Genomic DNA, 21,124 nt, shown 5'->3' on the forward strand with positions numbered 1-21,124 from the left:
CACATTAGGCAACCTGCAACTATTTTTGTACATTCTAATCCTTCCTTTTTCAAAGAAAGTAAGAATATTATTTTTATTTAAAAATATTATTCAATACTTATAACATTTCCATTTGATAATAAATACAGAATTTAAATAAAAATAAAGATGTGCTTACTAACAAGGATTGAAACTGGCTTCGTGATTACAGGACTACATCCTCTGCTATAGGTACCCTGTTAAAATGTTCGCAATGTGCAGTACTTTTCATTTTCAATAGCATTTTTGAGAACTGTGTTGTACTACTTTAGCAAACAAAGATCTGAGTACTGACATATAAATCCACTAAGGATGAAAAAAATTGAACAGGACTGGTCCACTCCTTGTAAGATGTATATGCATGGCACAGGTAATATTCCCACTTCTTTGAAAATTGATGACAATCGTATTGTGATCTTCATAATTCATATTCGCATAACAAATACTCTGCTGTATTGACCCCCCCTCCCAGAAAGAATGCAATATAAAATGACTGAGTTAACCAGAGCAAGGTACAGAGTTCTAATGGTGACCAAGTCACTCTCTGACTGATAACTTTAAGAGCATAAAAGAAGCTAATCAATTTGCACAGCAGTCTGCTTCTGTGTATATTCCATTTTATCTACCCGCAGCCCATGGAATTTAGTCCCACTGAGCTGTTAAATGAGTTGATTATCTATGACTACTGTTTCTAAGTGTGCTGTACGGTTCTGTGACAAGTGGAAGATCATTTGAGCTGGTTTACCCATATTAACTATGAGGGTGTGGTCGTAGAGCCAGTATCAATTCCTTTCAGTCAACCAAGTGAGCTCTCATCTGCTGTGGGTATATGTAAATGATACAGGTACTGTGGATGGCAGATTTCTGGGAGGTAATTAACAAAAAGAAGGAAGAGGAGGAGGGCTAAAGTTGAGCCCTGACCGATATCATATCTATGTGAGTTGTTCTTCCACCGAGTATTGTTATTTCTAACAACTGCCCTCTGCTTGATAGAAGAAATTGACTTGGATGGCCATTAGAGGGGACAGTATTTCCACAGTGCTATGCTCACATAGTATGCCACTCATTCTGCCATGTGACTATGTCAGTCAATAGCATTCCTCACAGCCAATATGAATATGGCTGCCCAGCAAAATGTCAGTCAATTCTATATTCCCATCTTATATTCTCCATCGCTATCCTTGCTGTACTACAGACTATTTTATGACAACCCCACTTGGCACTATGTCTTTCTCTCTAGCCCCAATTCAGATTGTTTCTCTCTTTGCTTGTGATCTGTTGGCATCATTGTGCCAAAGGTTTCCACTTTGCACCTCGTTCTCGCATAGGTTGCTTTGGGATCATTCTAGTCCGTGTCCTGATTGCTCACTGGACCTACCGCTTGGTGTCATTTTCTCTTCTGCAGATGACCCTTCCGCCTTGCGGCTTCATCCATTTTACCCCTGTGTTCAGATGCATGTGCTGGTATCTGGCTACTCACGGATACAACAGTACCAAGTAAGAGGTAAGGGGGCCTGCTGACCCTAATCTTGCCTGATTAAATTTACCAATAAACAGAATAAAATAAAGTGGAACCACCACAGGAAACAAGATGTATGGAAGGTAAGCACCACGCCAAAATCTAGTGCAAGAATTCGGCATAAAAGAAGAGGCTTACAAAACACTCATCTGGTCGATTTTCTACATCTACATGGATACTTTGCAAACTATATTTAAGTGCCTGGCAGAGGGTTTTTTCGAACCTTCTTCACAATTCACTACTACTCCACTCTCGTATAGCACGCGGAAAGAACGAACACCTATATCTTTCCGTACGAGCTCTGATTTCCCTTATTTTATCGGGGCGATTGTTCCTCCCTCTGTAGGTCGGTGTCAATAAAATATTTTTGCATTCGGAGGAGAAAGTTGATGATTGGAATTTTGTGAGAAGATTCCGTCACAATGAAAAACGCCTTTCTTTTAATGATTTCCAGCCCAAATCCTGTATCATTTCATTGACACTCTCTCCCATATTTCGCGATAATACAAAACGTGCTGCCCTTCTTTGAACTTTTTTAGTGTACTCCGTCAGTCTTATCTGGTAAGGATCCCACACCTCGCAGCAGTATTCTAAAAGAGGACGGACAACCATAGTGTAGGCAGTGTCCTTAGTAGGTCTGTTACTTTTTCTAAGTGTCCTGCCAATAAAACGCGGTCTTTGGTTAGCCTTCCCCACAACATTTTCTGTGTTACTTCCAATTTAAGTTGTTCGTAATTGTAATACCTAGGTATTTAGTTGAACTTATGACTTTTAGATTATACTGATTTATCGTGTAACCAAAGTTTAACGAGTTCCTTTTAGCACTCATGTGGAAGACCTCACACTTTTCAAGCACTGTTCATCAGATTGGGATCCTCAAAAAACTGTATTAGTAGAATTATGTCATGAAGATCCTATGAAAAACAGCATACTCAATCGCGGTATTACTTACTCAGCACAAGAGTGACACAGAGATACTAGTCGAACTCCAGAGGTAGATCCAACAATAGAGATATTGTGCACAATGGACAGGGTTACAGTTAAAATTCACCGACAATAAGTTTCTAGAAGATTTGAACAACGTATCATTTTCTCCTACATACATCTCGAGAAATGACCACAACGGGAAAGTCAAAAAAATAGAGCTTATACAAAGGCTTAGCAACAATTATTCGTCCCGTGCACCATTTGCAAATGGAGATGAAAAAAGGAAAAATGACAGTAGTACCCCACTATACAAAATGAGATGGCTTCCAGAGTACGGATACAAATACACATTTCTGTACCTGTCTCTCAGCAGCCACTTCCTCCTCGGCTGGGTTGGCATCATCGGATGCCGCATGCGGTGCTTCGACTTCTTCCTCCTTCACCTTTTCCGACTGTGGGGTAGGCGGTTCACATCTCAGATCAGACATGGAGGTCGCAGTGGAGAAATTGTACGGTGTCTCGTAAGGTGTCCCTTCTGTGCAGTACGTCTTCAAGGTGTCTTCGTGAGCAGCGTCACTGTAGTAATTGACACGGTCTTGGTCACTCCCGTGGAGCTGGAAAAGGAAAATCATAGATATTTGCATTAGTGTTGCAATGTGCAACACACAAAACTCAAAACAAGTTATAATCATATTTTTTGGCCAGTATACAATCTACCATCTTTTCATGTAACATAATACTTGAAAGTTATGGTTGGAACAAAAAAATGGAAAGAGTAAAGTTAATTAATCAATATACTGCTCAGATGTTGTGTGATCAAGAGGCACATAACCAAACTGAAATCCTATTACATGAGGTTTTGGCATTGCAGCCAAATGATATCCACATTCTGCCATGATATTTCAGCAGATGACCATTCGGCCACCCTCTATTGCATTGTACGTAGAAGACGGCTGGTGGACAGAACTGACTTTATACCAAAATTTGGTTTTGTGGTGCATGTACACGTATTTTACCTGCATGATCGCTTTCTGTCAAGCTGAGAGTGCTCTCTCGAAAACTGCTCTATCTGAGTTGTGTGGACTACATTAGATGTACTTCTGTTGATCCATAGTGAGGAGATCCTCTGGGATGTGGAACTCACCAGAGATCAAGAACACACAAAAATATTTACAGAAACGCTAATGCACCTTCTGTAGAGCTCAAATGAAATTGCTCTCATGGATGTGGAACCACTCAAAAATATCTTAAGCATATTTACATTTAATAGAATATAAAATTGGTCACCTGACATTAAATGTTCAGTACCCTTAGGTGCATATGTAGGCACGAATCGTCAAATAAAAAATAAGTACAGCAAAAATATTTTACAGCACTTATTTACAATGACGGGATTACTGCACAAAATTTGTATAGAAGTCAGATTGTACACAGTATTTACATTATACGATATTATTAATGACATACACGCATTAATCGGTTCTCCTCTGTAATTCGTCAATGGAGTAGAAGGATTTGGCCACCAACAAATTCTTTAGACTCTTCTCAAATAGAACTTTATTATTAGCTAAACTTTTTATGGCTGCTGGCCTGTTGTTGAAAATGTGCACTGCAGAATACTGGACATCTTTCTGAACCAAATCTTACTTAAAGTTATTCTTATTTCTGGTATTGATTCCACGAACTGAGTGTTTGTTTGAAAAAAAGATATACTTTTAATGAAAAATTTCATTAAGGAGCAAATGTATTGGGAAGCAGTACTTAGTATCCCCAGTTTCTTAAACAGCCCTCTGCAGGATGTTCTTCCGTTCACACCACATTTTTGGGCTCATAAAACTTCAGCCTGGCTTTGTTTAGGCACTTGCTTAATGCGATATTGAATGCGTGATGTCTGTCAAATTTTGTACCCACAGAGTTAAAATTTAGTTGTCAATATAATACATTAACCTGTCATAACAGGTAAATTTGGTACAAACTTTGTCTTTGTAACATATCCCATGGAGATACAACGCACATCTATTGCAGATTTACTGGGCTTCTCTGTTTCTTCAGAAGTTTCCTTAAAGCAACTGTGTACCATAGAGGTTCCCTCCCATTACTGTGTACGTATCCATCCAGTACATGGACAAATATTCTTTTAGAGTACCTCTACATGCTCCTGTCTTCTGCTGAAAGTTTGAAGTTCCTCACTGAGATATGACACTACTTTATCTAGTTTACTGAACTTATATATCTTTCTGCTTCTTTTAATTGTCCTTTGTCCTTTGGTAATCACTGTTGCCACAACTGCATAATGGTTATTGATACCAGTTTTGATGTGGACATCCTCAAAGAGGTCACATCTATTTGCTGCCATTAGATCCAATATATTTCCATTGTGAGTGGGGGCCCTAACTACCAGTAACAATGACGAGGGGCGAATTGATAAATGGAATGGGTTTTACAAATTTATTGGATGTTGTCATTGGCAATGACTTCAACTGGAAGCTACATATTACAGGTCCTCTAAAATGGCTCAAGTTCTGAACTTGTGTGTCACTGAAATAGAAAGAATGGAGATGAAAATGGCAAGAAGTTGACACATTTAGTCTATTTTCTATCATTATTGTTGTGTTGGCAGAAGAGCCAAGACCGTGTTACGAGTGGAGGCCGAAATGCACACGTTTTAGCTCATGCAGGCTGGCGTGAAGAGGGAAGAACTATACTGATATGAGGTCTGGAACATGACAAGGAATGAGAGTTCAGAAAGCGGACATAATTAGTTTGATACTTAACTTTAATCCATTAATTATGAACATCGCCCTTGATGGTACATGATTCACAATATTATCTGTTCAGAATACATTCATAGTAGCTGAATATGGCGCCTTGCTAGGTTGTAGCAAATGACGTAGCTGAAGGCTGTGCTAAACTGTTGTCTCTGCAAATGAGAGCGTATGTAGACAGTGAACCATTGCTAGCAAAGTCGGCTGAACAACTGGGGCGAGTGCTAGGAAGTCTCTCTAGACTAGACCTGCAGTGCGGCGGCGCTCGGTCTGCAATCACTGATAGTGGCGACATGCGGGTCCGATGTATACTAATCGACCGCGGCCAATTTAAAGGCTACCACCTACCAAGTGTGGTGTCTGGCGGTGACACCACAATTATCATTCTACAGCATCAAATAAGATTGAAACTCTTCTTATAGAATATACCATTCATTGTTTAGAATCCTGTAATCAACTAATTCTGTTCACTGCCGTTGCCTCGATAGGATTACTTTCGTAATAAGCAAAATGTACCGCCCTAGCCACTAACAGTGATTTTTATTTTAATACGTGATGCATTTCGAGGCCTGGAGGCTCTCATCTTCCAGTGCTTTATCAATTTTCACTATCTTTCGTAAACAAATTGGTACATAGGTGTATTACAGAATGATGCAGAGCTACATTTTTACAAAACTAACACAAAAAAGAGAATTACTTACTGTTACCAGCAACGGTTACATAGGTTACTATTCACAGGTTATTATGTAACTATTGCAGGCAACACTAATTTTCTTTATTGATTTAGTCTTGTAAAAATTGTAGCTGAATAACTATGTAATACGCAAAGACACTCTTTAAAATACCAGTAGCAGACATACCAACTTTCAAAAGTGAAAAATTGTGAATTACAACACATCCTTGACGATTAAAGTTGCAATAATTCAATAACTGTAACAATTCAATTACATTTGCTTTATTATTTACACGTAAATACTAAATAATGGAAGTACCCTTCCTCAATTCACTTAAACACGGAAACTCTTCCTTGTACACGTATCTGAACACTGCACCATATTTCTTCACCATTCTGCACGAAAAATAACCAACACTTACAAGATATGCAGCCAACAACTACTACTGAGGACACAAATTGTGCAACAGAACTGAGAACACAATGATCCTACGTTCTAGACAATGGTGTTGTAGCAGTGATGCCAACCCTCGTGCACTGTTTCCCCCTATATTGCACTTCAAATTCCCCTAAATAAATTTATCACACTGTCGGGTAAGCAAGCGAGGTAATGGGGCAGTAAAAGAGAGTCAAGAACGAAATTGTCGAGCGAAGGGGCAGGGAGGGGAGAGTAGTAACCCTAAATATTTTTCCCCCCTGAAACATTTATCTAACTTCCCCCTAGGCAGCTTAATTCCTCTGAAATTTAGGGGGAAATCCCCTAACTTGGCAACACTGCCTTTTAGACACAACAATGCTAATCACTTCACTTGGAACAACTATTGACTGCTCCTTGTCCACAATAACTTTACAATGCTCCTTGTCCACGATAACTTTACGATTGCGCTGGTGCTACCAGAAGTGGAGCAAATAGGCACTAGTTGAAAGATATTCATTTGTCTCCGAACGCTGTCAACGATAAGTTCCTCACTTCCTTGTAGATACTTAGCGCGAGCTACGCCTACTGCCGCTCCCGAGAGCCACCGCATCAATCTACCAAGTTAGCATGGACAAGTAGCAGCCATACCTTGTCATCCACCAATATATCAAAGGCACAGGATTTTCAGATAGTAAGAAAAGTATTGAAACTGCTCTGAAAATCGAGAGATCGGTCTTCACTGTCGGGAGATCGGGAGGAAGAAGGAAAAATCAGGAGAGTCCCGCTTAAATCGAGAGAGTTGGCACGTCTGCTGTAATTGCCCATTTTCAAAAATGATTGAAACTATTGAGCATCTCAAGACGGGCCCCGAGGCTCAAAATGCATTCTTTATCGAAATAAAAATCACACTTAGTGATTGGTGGCAGGCTGTTTTCTTTTTCTACGAACGTGTAATAAGGACTCCCTGAAAACAGCCTTGCAGTACAATCTCTCCCCTGTGAAGGGTAGGAGCAGGTGGCTGATCCCTCACCTGCCTGTGAGCAGCTTCTGCACTCTCCTCGTCTTCCTCCTCCTGGTACTGCAGGCTGTAGTCTGTCGGCTGGTCCAAGTCCGTCTCCGCGTAATCCCCGTACACGCTGCTCAGTTTCTTCTTGTACATTGCTCCTGCCTTAACTCTGCAAATTAAATTACACGGGCGATTAGGTACGCAACTCGTATCTCAATCACTCGAGCCGGGATCGAAAGTATCTACTTAAAGGCTGCCTGCATCAGCAGCAGCAGTTACCTGACCGTGTACTAACCAGCTGCAAAGTCACTCGTAAATCTGTATTGCTCTGCCATCTGTTCACAACAGGCAACACCACTCCATCAACAAAGTCTAAGGATATCTGTCTCGAAGCACTGCTGGAAACCTCATTTATACTGCAGCAAGTAGCAGAGAAAACAAGCTAATATAGTACCTGTGAATGGGCATTTAAACTCCATGCAATGAAAGGAGACGTAAGAGACAGCCCTTATCATTTCAACCCTACAAAATTACAAATGCTGCTGTTTTCTTTATTATTTTTTTTCATCCCCGCCTTTAATTGTGATGCAGTTTTCACTAAGTACTTGACACACAGGTTTCACGCAATACACCAGCTGAAGCCACGATGCAGAACCTACATATTCAGATATGATTATTTTGCACGGTGTGCACATTGTTTTTGACAAAATGAGAAAAGTGATATAACGGTCCGGGCAAGTCAGTTCAAAGGTTGTGGGGAGACAATGATATACCTTCTCCATCGGGACCACGCCAAGTGAAGCACTGCAACACTGAAACCAAACTTCACACTGAGGATGGTATTAACTATTTACAAACTGTGCAGGGTTATGAACTGCGTTTGTGAGACATGTTTGGATGTCACCAAGTGCAAAGATATGGGTTCAAACTGTGGTTCCAGCATAAAATTTTAATCTGTCAGATAAGGAAACATTTGTAAACACACTTTATGTTGGACTAAGTTTCATTATTAACGTCAAACTCTAACTTCTTTTACTTTCACCATTTTAATATAAACTATGAAGGTGCATTAAATTAAAACCACACCCTTTCCTTGCAACAGCTACTTCATTTACTCTTATAGCACGACCAGTTTCGAAATACCAAATTTCATTTTCAAGTGCATCTGTGCGAATCACTAATGCCTTCTGAAACTAGTAGCTAGTTTTGTACGTTTGCTCAAGTAAAATAATTGAACATGACAGCATATATGGAAATCTGATACTGCATTTGCTTCGCCACCATTTATTAGAGCCAACACAATGTAAACATGTGCTCTGTTTGTGGTTTACAAAATATGGATGTAGATGTAGAAATGGGTGAGCCACATGTGTGATGATGTGAAAGGCTCCGATGATTTGTACTGGCACACTTGAAGGTGAACCCTGATATAACCAAACTGGTCATGAGACAGAAAGCGTAAAGTACGGGGTGGAGCAAAGGAAACGTATGTTTTTTAAACCGCTAGTACCCGGCGAGGAGAGGGGATATTGACCTTGAATGAATGTTGGCAGACTGCCCATGCAATGCAGTTTCAGTCGCTACAGAGCGTTGCAGTGTAAAGCATCATAAGTTAGTTGTCGAGCAGTACTTTAGAAACAATGATTGTGCAGTCACAATGCATCGTCTTTTCCGTCAAAATTTTAGAGTTGGAATTCGAGGTCCAGTGCCTGATCTGATGGGTTGCAACATTTAGAAGTACTGAATTTGCAATGAAAAAGAAATAGCCTGGTCTTGCCCATTCAGTTTGTACTCCAGAAAATGTAGACCGAGTGAGAACGGCAGTTCTTTCTGGTCTGAAACGATCGACTACACGACAGGCTGTAGCGTTGGGTATGTCACGTCATTCGCTTCACCGCATCTTACGTGATAATCTTAAGTTTCACCCAATATAATGATCGTCCAGCACCTTAGTGAAGGGGATTTTGTGCTGTGTAGAGAGTTTTGTCGCGTAATAGACAAAATTTACGGAAGATGCAGATGCTGCAGTCTTCATGAGTGATGAAGCACATTTTCATGTTGACAGTTACATCAATGTTCAAAATTGTCGGTATTGGGCACCGGAGAGCCCACATGAATTACACTCTCCTCAGTATAGAGAAACAATGTGGTGCTGCATATTAAAAATGGAGATTGTTGGACCCTATTTTTTAAGAGGAAGTAACTGCAGTTACTGTGACATCAGTGCACTACGTTAAAATGTTAAACAACTTTCTTCGTCCAGAAGTTGAAAGGCGTCAAGTAAACACGAGAGAAATATGGTTTCAGCAGGACGGCACCACAGCTCACATGGCAAGAGCATCCGTGGAAGTGGTGCAACAAATGTGTCCAGGACATGTTATTTCAAGATATGGTGACGTTTACTGGCCCCCTCGCTCACCCGATTTGTTGATATGTGACGTCTTTTGCGGGGATATTTAAAATCAAAAGTCTAGATGAACAAGCCTCGCACAATCGATGACCTGAAGGATTCCGTTCGTCAGGAAATTGAAGCCGTGCCGAATGAAATGTTGGAGAGAGCCACGCATAACTTTCGGGTGAGGATACCAATTTGTATCCAGTCAAAAGGACATCATCTCCAAGACATTATTTTTCAAAACTAATTAAAATATGTACATTTCAAAACTGCATTAAAAATCTATTACTTAATGGTTTTTTTATTATTTTTATTAAACTGTGTCTCTGTCATTCAATAGTGAAAAACATGCATTTCCTCTGCTCCACCCTGTATCTGTTACAAGAAAATCAAGTTCTTGGACTTCACAATTTGCATCTGTGAACCAAGCACGATATTTTCAACAATATGGAGATAAGTGAGTGAAGAGCTTTTACTTGAAAGTAAATTGTTTGCGCTGGAAACTGGTCTAATCCTTTCAGAAGAAGATTTTGAAAATGATTACAACATTTATTCTATAAGTTACAGAAATTGTGCATCCAATATACACAACGTGAGGAATATGGTTTTGAATGCATGCATCGCATTTTGTTTGGACGATATGATCATGTCAAGGAACGTAACACTTACCACATCCATATCTCAAAAGTTATGAAGAAAAACAACCTTATCAAACCTTGTTCTGATTAAGAGGCATATTATGAATTCACCTCATTTAAACTATTGGAATAAAACCTCAGCATCTGCTTCTAAAAGCAGCTGCAGCAATAAACTGCACTCAAACCACTGCAAAAAGCTGTCATCCACTTTCACAGATTGTACGCAACTGACCCTATGAAACATTGCCAATCTATGTACAGCTGTTTCAAAGCAACTGCTATTATGAGTATCAGACAAATGCATGAGCTGCACATCAACAGTTACCTGTTACGCTGTGTGAGGTTTCAAGGCTCTCTTGCACTTCCCTTACTCTCACAATCCTGTTACCACAATTCACTCACAGGTGTAACACCATATGAAGACAGGAGAATGCAATCACAATTAAAACAGTAACAAGGATCACAATGGGTTCTCAATACTGATCCTTATACACAATGCAAATACACAGCAATGGTTCATTAATATTCACTACACTGTTAACAAACAATTTGTTTGTGGTATATCACTAGAATTTAAGATGAAACATATAAATTTTATCCTTAATGATTTTTGCTTTATGGGGAGTAGACAGTGATGCGAGACATGTTTTTGACCCTATCATCTCATCTCCTAATGCTGTAGGTTTCAGTGGTTATAAAGACTAAGATAGTAGTTTCATACTTGAGCTCTGCAGGCCAAACTGTTCACACTTATCCAGATAATGGTCACCTAGTTGTGGGGTCGTGTTACGTAGCTTGTGGTGGAGAAGAACTGGCACTGTATTCTTTCTTAGCACTGAGGCCCACGACTTGTCAATTTCAATCCACCTCCTCTTCTGTTAAAAATATTTCTGAGTTTTTGAATTTTTATTACCTCTCTGTACATCCTAGCATAGTAATGACTGAACTTCAATAAAACCATAGTACAGGAGAAACAAATTTGGTGGATCCTCGACCCAATGCACAATCTGTTACTGCCAATTCATCCACACTGCCCAGACGACAATTCCTCTTTTGTTCTTTGAGCTGGATGTTATTGATTAGTTTTGTAGTTCCTATCTACACTTGAGAGCGCGTGTTAGCGATTCTGTATACTTCCCCACTAAAGCACGTCGGCACTGCTCCGCAGCAGTCTGATGGCATCGTGACCCAATACATTTAAACAGTTTGGCTTGCTGAGCTTTTTTTAAGTTTGAAACTGCTATCCAAGTCTTTATAGCCTCTGACGATGATGACGACGACGATGATGATGACGATGTTGATCTCTCCAGCATTATCAGATGAAACATTAGCCACAGAAACAAACCTTTGACCACGGCCTAATACTCAGGAAACACAAATAAATAAGGACATAAATACCAACTGTGAAAGTCAGCATCATACAAACTACTCACACAGTAATTTTGTGGAAGGATTGCACTCATAAGTAGAACTACTTACCGCGCACTTGTAAGCGGAAGGTCTGCTGTTGTGACAGGTGCTCTGGCCGTCACTTGAGGGTACGGCTCTGTATCATTCGAGAGTTCTGGTGTGGGCAATCCATTTCTCGCTGTAGTACTGACGTCTGCAACGTACTCACAGCGGACCGTCGCCGTCGATACGGTGGCGACAGTATTACTTGTAGATGATCGGTCAAACCGTTCACTCGAGACCGAAGACGTTGCCGCGCGTAGAGAGGAATAGCCACTACGAATCTCCGGCGATGCAGAATCGCTGCGCCTAGGTTCAGTCTGAATCTCCCCTGTACAAGGCAGAAGGACGTGTCATACATTAGACAATAACACACATATCAATAGAAGGCAAATCTGTGATCAGCATTCCAAATTCACGGCCATCGTGAACTCTGCATCTATCACAGAGCAAATTCATAATATAAATATATATTAAATTTGCAATTCAAGTTAAAGTCAGGAGACTTTACTGATTTGTCTCAGCAGGTTCTCCAAGGGCATTTCAACTAGAAGGTATCTGTTGTGACAGTGCCACCACATTTAACAGTGCCGCCACGACAGCACGCGCAAATGGCGATAGAGGCACGCTGCAACTCGGCTGAGCGCGGGAGCGCCACCTAGCTACGAATGGTGACGGCCACATGTCACGGCATGGCAGTCGAATACGAGATACTGAGTTGATATCATGTAACCAGATTGTTTCTAAGTGAGAGTGTTTGAATATCCATACAATTATTGGTGATTAACGGTTATAACAGTATCAGTAACCAAAATAATTCAAACACGTTGCCTCACCTGACCGTCTCCGAGACTTACAGTCACTCTCATTTTACTGACTGCAGCAAAAGTATTTTACTGACAACATGATTTACATCAACCAGTCACTACATTAGTTTTGAAATTCACTACGTTTTCCTTTTTTGTTTACTGAGTTCCCAAATACCATACTTTCTCGACGTCAGGTGGAAGGCGCATATTTATTTACCAATGAGGAAAATAAGTTCTTGGTATAAAGCCACATTCCTTAAAACTTTGCAAATATTGCCATTTTGAATGCTTAATAATTTTTCAATTATTACATTATTTCATTTAAATGTTTTGGCCCTACCATCATTTGACCCAAACCTTTAATTTCCTAAATAAAATTATGCGTTGTTATACAGTAAATACTATGCTAAAGCAATTTTTAACTGGCCTTGTTCTTGCTTCAGCATAGTACTTATTGTATAATGATACTGATCTTTATTTCAGAGCATCCAACTTTGTGTCCAACGATGGCGGCAATCTAAACCTATTACATGAAATAAAGTAAAAAATAAAAATCGTTAGGCAAACAAGACAGCATTTTACTGTAGCGCCCATAACAAATAAGAGTCATATACTCTTACTTGATCCTGCTTCCTCCAATTTTATCGCTGTTCTTTATAGTTTAATGAGTACGTACTCCTAGTGTGGAATCATATACTCAAATAAATGGGAAGAATGAAGGAGTCATACCTTACTTGCAAAAAAAGGTGATATCCTTGTGTAGGTAAGCCAGATCGTCAGAAGTACCTTACGCAAAAAATCACCATTTCAAAACACTCCAGACCAAAATCGTGTGATGTTTTCTTCCAACAGTGTTTGCAGAGTGCTTGTTCTCTCATATTTGTCACTGGAGTCATTGACACACATCTATTGTCTGAAGTAAAAAATGTAGATTGTCAGAGAAGGCTATCATCCACCAACGTGCATCACCATTCCATTTTTAGAGCAGAGAAGTAAATTATATTTCTGCCACACATTTCATTTAGTATGGCAGCAGACACCACACGTGTATAAACATCAATGTTATCAGAACTGTTGTGATAAATATGACTCTGGCTGCCCTTTGGTTTGAGTCGACAGTTCGTTGTTTCACTGTAACAAGTTATTTGGCTGCATTGCACCACTAAAGTTGATTGATTTGAAATCAATAAGACACAGAGCTCTGTACTTGCCAGAATAGGTATCTAAAATGATAACTTTATGCCAGTTACAGTAAGTGTTCGAGGCAGAGGTACAAGCAAGAACATTTCCCATGCCAGTGTACCTCGCCCCCCCCCCCCCCCCCCCTCCCCCACACACACCGAATGTGGAGTTTATGTGATAATCACATTCTAAAATGTGAATAAATCAGTTTCTTTACCCTTCAGACCCTTAAACTGGAAAAACAAAGAAGGAACACGACAACGCGCTGTTTGTTTGAAGCACGGAGAATGAGAATGGATGGCAGCATTTAAAAGATAAATTTACAGAGCAAGTCTGAAAATAAACTACAAGACTAAAATTATGTGTAAACAACATACAATAAAGAAAAACGTAGAAATTAACAAGGGAGTAATGGACACAGTTGTTTTTATGTTTATAGTAGGTGAAAACAATGATGGCAGAGACAGAAAAAATATGAACAAATGAGTAAGAATGGCATGGAGTATTTTGGTAAAGCAAATAGGGTTTCCAAACCTAACCTTGCATTATCTCTAGGAAGGAAAATTAACAATTAGTGTGGATTATCAGTTCTGACTTAAGGCAAAGAGACATGGACTTCTAACGCAAAAAATATCTAAAACTGAAAGTTGTTCAGTGAACAATGAAGAGATGAATCTTTGGAATTAGTAAGTGAACAGATGGTAGATGGTAGTTCTCTTCTTATTTCGTAAAATACAGTAAAGACCAAGACACAAATGTAATGGAAGGTGGGTAGATGGCAAGGAAATGTTGTGGGGAGGCTTTTATCTAGTGGTGCATGTGGAATAAGGATGATGATGATGATGATGACATCCCATGATAAAAGTGCATGCTATGAGTTTGTAAGTGACCTTATAAACATTTCATATCCAGAAGCAGCAGCACATAACCAACTATCTAATGATGTAAAAAATTCCATGGCTAATAAAATTAATTTTTAACACAAACAGAAATAATATCTGAATGTGTAATAATAAGTTGTGTGTGTATGTGTGTGTGTGTGTGAGAGAGAGAGAGAGAGAGAGAGAGAGAGAGAGAGAGAGAGAGAGAGAGAGATCCATGGCTAATAAAATTAACTTTTAACACAAACAGAAATAATATCTGAATGCGTAATAATAATTTGTGTGTGTGTGTGTGTGAGAGAGAGAGAGAGAGAGAGAGAGAGAGAGAGAGAGAGAGAGAGAGAGAGAGAGAGAATTGAACACAGTGAAGTGTAAATCACTGTATGTAAAAAAGAGAAAATTGTGACTTCCGAAAGTTGTATAAAAGGTCAACATGTTGCCATATTTTTCACTGAAAAAGTGTTCAAGGTCTACTCTGAAACGAATGTCACCAATTCTATTGACTCCTATTGGTTGGGCTGTGGTCTACACACTCAGCCTAGTTGGCGTGTGTTGTTATTCCCGACAGAACCAAACCCAGTTTCCTTCGAGCCCCCAGAGCACAAGAATGTATCCCTATCTGAACCTCTGGTTCAGTGTTCTGGTTCTGGCCACCATGCATCGTTCACTTGAAAAATGGTACATAATCAAATTCTACACAAATCTTGGGAAGTCCACTGCTGAAATGCTTCCAATGAGTGAGAATGCATTTGGGGCTGAATGTATGTGAAACAGCAGGTGTTTCGGTGACACAAAGCATTTTTCAATGGCCAATATGATGCCAACAAAAAAAAAAAAAAAAAAAAAAAAAAAAAAAAAAAAAAAAAAAAAAAAAAAAACATGCACTGGACAGCCTTTGACATCAGAAGGCAAAGATTGTGGTTCATGTATCTGAATTTTTGATCACAGTGTTCATCTGATAATTCAAAATTTGGAAATACCCAATACCGTTGTCTACGAGACTGTAACTGCACAATTGCAGATGAAGAAAGTGTGCAAATATTATACCGAAAACACTGATTGACGACCATAAGTCCAACATAGTACACATTTCCAAATAACCTCTGGAAATAGTGACACTGTGTAGAAATGATGCTATCGTTTTGGTCCGTGTTATAACGCATGATGATACATGGATTTCTGACTCACAGCTCTGACTGCCACATCTCGCAGACACCACACTCCAAGAAGACATGCACAACGCTGATCGAGCCCCACTACAGTCCCGATGTCGTTCCAGAACACTTTTATTGTTTTTCCCAGCTCAAGGCACCCTCAAAAGCACACCATCAAGACACCAACAATTAGAATGCTGCTGTTACGTGTTGAAATATGCTCACTATTTTTATATACTTGAATTTAGCATATTTCGTGACAGTACTCACTTTTCCGTGGATGTTTATAAGATGATATTTGACTTTTTTGTGTTGGCTTCAGTCGTCTAGTGAAAGTATGATTCCATAATGCTGTTTCGTCAACTGCGGAAATGTCCCGGTTCAATGCCTTTGCCTCATTTTTGGTGCTTCAAATATCATTTTTTCCGAATGTGCTCCCTTCTTGATATTTACATAAAAAATTAGTAGAATAACTCATTTTTGCTGGTCACTTGCAAATTATTATAACGGGGACCTGTACATTTTTCCACCGTCACACGCCAAGTGTTCACTGCCGACTGACTACGGTCATAGAAGACTCCAGTGACAAAGACATTTCACACAATATACAAGCTTCCACTTGTAACCAGTCTCTTTGATATTATCCGTCACATCTACTAATATTAATCAATATCCTGTCACTCTCGAACATATAAGCAAATTAGCGTAAAATAAGACAAATTACAATTCACAATAAATATTCTGACAAAAATATAAGAAAACATTTACAACCTCCCTCATTAGATTTGGTATCGACAAATCCGGTAGAAAATAACTCTCTCCCAGATCCATTACAGTGTGCACTAAAGGACACTCCAACCTGGAGCTCCCAGAATGCCTACATCACTTGGAAATATTGCTGGATAAAAATGTATTGATGCACGAGCATTCTATTTTGAATAATTTTGATGCAGTTGGCTGTGCTCATGATAAATTAAGTTTTTATGGACCCAGAGACATTACTTTGACAAATCGTGTATTATATTTCGTAATACTGATACCTGCCACATCACAGCAAGAGATTGCAATTATCATCCATGGATCAGGGCAAAGAGTCTAGAGAGTGCGCTCACCTGCAGCGCTCAGCGGCCGGACCCCTCTCGATTCCTCGGAGCTCAGTCTGGCAGCGTGTGGCAGCGAATGCGAGCGCCTCTCCCTGCTGCCGGTGGATGCCCTGTCCTCCTCGGGCACGGTGCCCGGGCACAGTCCACGGTGGCGCAGCAGCCGAGCCGTCGACGGAGGGACCCTCGACCCCAGCATGGCGCGTTCAAACACCGAGTCCGAATGGGTGCTCGTCACAGAATCCTTACTCTCGGACCTGCAAAACGTAATTATGACACAGGTTTTCCTCACTCAGTATACTGTATAACAAGGTACTTTATGTGCAATACATTGTGCACTCTAATCTGCAGTATTTTTTTTATTTTTCAGCTAGGGTAAGATTATTCTGCCACAATAAATCAACACTTTCTGATCTGTGTTCTTCAGGTATCTCACAGCCTTTGGTTCAATGCAAATGTGAACTGGAGAGATATAACACAATCTTTTATGGCAACAACTGTCTCCTGGCACCAACAAATATGTTCCATTGGAATTATATTAATTTTTATGCTTTCTGTGTTGTTTTTTGATAGCGGAAAAGGGTTGGGGAGTGAAGACAGAGAAAATATTACATTGCTCTAATGGGAAACCATTTAGTGAACTTTTTACTCATGTCAAGAATGTGATACATAATCAAAATTTTGTGCTTCAATCTTTTCTCTTCCCATTTCAGTATATGCTATACTATGTCTAAGTATTTGTTCCAATGGATACATTATTTTTATTATTAGTCCTTTTACTTGGACAATGATTAAAACAGAAACCTTTGTTTGTACTTTTGCGTTAGATGCATTACAATGGCATACTTTTGTTTGTAGTTTGTGATGGCTCTAAGGATATGGGACTTAACATCTGAGGTCATCAGCCCCTAGACTTAGAACTACTTAAACCTAACTAACCTAAGGACATCACAGACATCCGTGCCCGAGGCAGGATTCGAACCTGCGACCGCAGGAGCAGCGCAGTTCCGGACTGAAGCGTCTAGAGCAGCTCGGCCACAGCGGCCGGCTGTAGTTTGTGAGATAAATACAGTAGTATGTGTGTGAAGAGACAAGCAATTATATGCCATTTCGTGTATATTAATACTTAATCATCAGGACTGCATACAATTAATGTATAAATGGCTTTCTTTTATTCGATGATGCTCTGTAACTTTCAATACTTGACACTATAGTAACAGTATTTATGTTTTGTTGCAACATGTTAATTGTCACTTAGTTACGTGGATGTAATTCATAATAAGATACAATGTATCATATATGTGTCACACACTCCTTTTTTTTTACATTATGTAATGTAAATGCTGTATGGTCAAGTGTTTGTATGTTTCTAATTATATACACTCACCGTGGTAATCCTGTCAGTGTTCAAAACAAAAAGTTATAACAAAAAATTCTTGATTTGGTAGGGCAGGGTTTTAACAACATGATTTTAAAAACCATTCAATGAATCATTTACATAATAAAATGTTGTTCACAAAATGCCCATTTTTAAAACAATTAGATTAAAATAGAAGTAACAATATTAATTAGGATAGTTTATTAGTCTTAACATTGAAGTGGTGTTGAACAGGAGACAGGCATTTTTAAAAGTAGACTGTTGGATATTTTTTAGCTAAATATAGCTAAAATAATATAAATAAAAAGTACAAAATGCCCAACTGTCTACTTTTAAAAGAGGCTGTCTGCTGTTCAACTTTTCCCTTGTGTGATGAGTAGCAATCTATCCTAATTCATACTGTTATTCCATCCCAGACTTCCCACTGTTTGAAAACATTCTCTTCCTTAACTCACATATGTTAACATCAAACTACTCCTTTTGTTATGGTTTTGTGCAGTCGCTCCCAATATTACTGCCTCCCACTTGTAAAGGAAGGATAACAACAGAGCAGACATGTTCTTTTTATCATTAAAGAAGAGGACTGAATATCCACCAGCAACCTATTTAATGACATTAAGCAATTCATATACGATATTTAATTTTCTAACAGAAATGTTAGTTGCTAGCACATGCTGTTACTTTGCTCAGAAAAACTGACCATATATTCCTATGAAATAGGGTAGTTGATTTAACCTGCTAAACCTGCCTTCTTGCTTCCTAGTGAGCTGAAGTGCCACTCTTCAAAATAAACACACACAATATTGCAACAAAATCACAATTCCAGTCTGCTTGCTTCTTGTACCAACTGCTCAACTTTAAAAGTTAATGACCAAGTAAATGTTGTATAGTAGCACACTTTCTTATGTTTCCAGGCTACATATCTTTGGTATGGTAGTTCAAAGATAGTGATTATCCGCAGTATACCAGTAGAAAGTTCAATCACTTATTCCTTGTCTCATGCACTCTTCTTTGGCTCACATATATTACATTAAACTCTTCCCTCCAGCTGAAGAGGTTATGGTAATAAAACCAATACTTCATCATTATAATTTATAAGTAACACATACTATAATATCCATTCTCAAATATACTGGTTGACACTAAGTCATGTTTCCAAATAACAAAATTTTTTAGATGCATGTTTATACAAAGTAACTGTGCTAAAAGGCAAAGAACTGCAAGGAATGACATCTGAGAAGATAAGGAACAAACGAGGTGAAGCTGACATATCACCACAAATGCTTTCTGAGACAAGCACACCTACCTGAAGGTGGAGACAAAGGATTGTTGGAAGTGTACGTTTCAATGATTGAAAGCACACATGAGAAAACACCAGGCATCACACTGTACTGTACATGTGTGATGAATTAATAAATACTCAGTAGTGTAAACACCATGCATTTCCAGCCACGTGTCCACATGACCTTTTTTGCTTCTGATCCTCTAAGCGATTGTTTCTTGCAGTTTATCCCCATTTAGCCATCTCACGCTGTGTATATACACATCTGAAAAATATTGCACTTTGGAAACATGTCATAGTATTTTGGTATGACATATTTGAGTATCAGTTGTGAGACAGATTGCTATCAACACAAATAAGTACAAGTTTCTGGACTGTTACAACAAACACTTACTCACTCTTACTTCCAGTCGACGACAAACAGATAAAAAAACAGGCACCTGAGTGCCAGCTAATTATCAGTTACAATGAATAACCTCATTATTACAATTTCTGCTGAATGTTCCATCATAAGTAGATCATTGCACCCATCTTCTGAATTCTGTTTTAACAGCAGATGAGACCTTTGGAAAGGTGCCAAATGTTTTGATCAACAAAACACCAACAAAAGATCAACTCGACTACTAGGCAGTTTCTACTGCTCGAATTTAATGCCTCGACTATCTCAGCTTGACTCCAATCTATAGTTATCAAAAATGTTCAAATGGCTCTGAGCAGTATGCGACTTAACTTCTGAGGTCATCAGTTGCCTATAACTTAGAACTGCTTAGACCTAACTAACCAAAGGACATCACACACATCCATGCCCAAGGCAGGATTCGAACCTGAGACCGTAGCAGTCGCTCAGCTCCAGACTGTAGCGCCTAGGACTGCTCGGCCACACTGGCCGGCAAATAACAGGTTGAACCACTTTCTTTAAAGTTCAAGAATGATTATTAAAACACATTTTAAATTAATGGTTCACACTGCACTAGTTATCATTTAATATTCGATGTAATTACTATTTTATCACTGTCCATAAGATAAATGTGTACTTAAAATAAATATCACACGACAAACGAAAATTTGAGCTTGTGGCACAACTTGACTAGAAGAAGGGTTCGGTTGGTAGGACATGTTCTGAGACATCAAGGGATCACCAATTTAGTATTGGAGGGCAGCGTGAAGGGTAAAAATCGTAGAGAGAGACCAAGAGATGAATACACTAAGCAGATTCAGAAGGCTGCAGTAGGTACTGGGAGATGAAGAAGCTTGCACAGGATAGAATAGCATGGAGAGCTGCATCAAACCAGTCTCAGGACTGAAAACAACAACAACAACAATAATGAAAATTTACGCCACACCAACAATGAAACCTGTATTTCCCACCATTCACAATCAGATGCCTTAACTGTTACACTGTCTGAGCACACCTCCAAGCCTGACCCAAACTTTCACCACCACTGATGTTTCCTCCAATTATTGCTGAACAAACATAGCCTTTCTCCATTCTGTAATACAATCTATAGAGGAATGAACAAGAATGGGATC

General features: G+C 39.2%; 1 protein-coding gene across 5 annotated transcripts in view; it reads right to left on the reverse strand.

Annotated features, from left to right (window-relative positions):
- LOC126293451 (uncharacterized) overlaps positions 1-21,124 on the reverse strand; it is a 693,872-nt gene that overhangs the window by 125,309 nt on the left and 547,439 nt on the right. For all 5 annotated transcript variants that reach the window (XM_049986686.1, XM_049986685.1, XM_049986684.1 and 2 more), the window contains 4 exons: positions 16,947-17,191; positions 11,839-12,139; positions 7,351-7,495; positions 2,824-3,078 (listed from right to left, as the gene is read on the reverse strand). In XM_049986686.1, the coding sequence (XP_049842643.1) occupies positions 2,824-3,078; positions 7,351-7,495; positions 11,839-12,139; positions 16,947-17,191 (946 nt within the window). The remainder of the gene's footprint in view (positions 1-2,823; positions 3,079-7,350; positions 7,496-11,838; positions 12,140-16,946; positions 17,192-21,124) is intronic.

Source organism: Schistocerca gregaria, chromosome 10 (genome assembly GCF_023897955.1).
Source record: "Schistocerca gregaria isolate iqSchGreg1 chromosome 10, iqSchGreg1.2, whole genome shotgun sequence".
Lineage (NCBI taxonomy): Eukaryota > Metazoa > Arthropoda > Insecta > Orthoptera > Acrididae > Schistocerca > Schistocerca gregaria.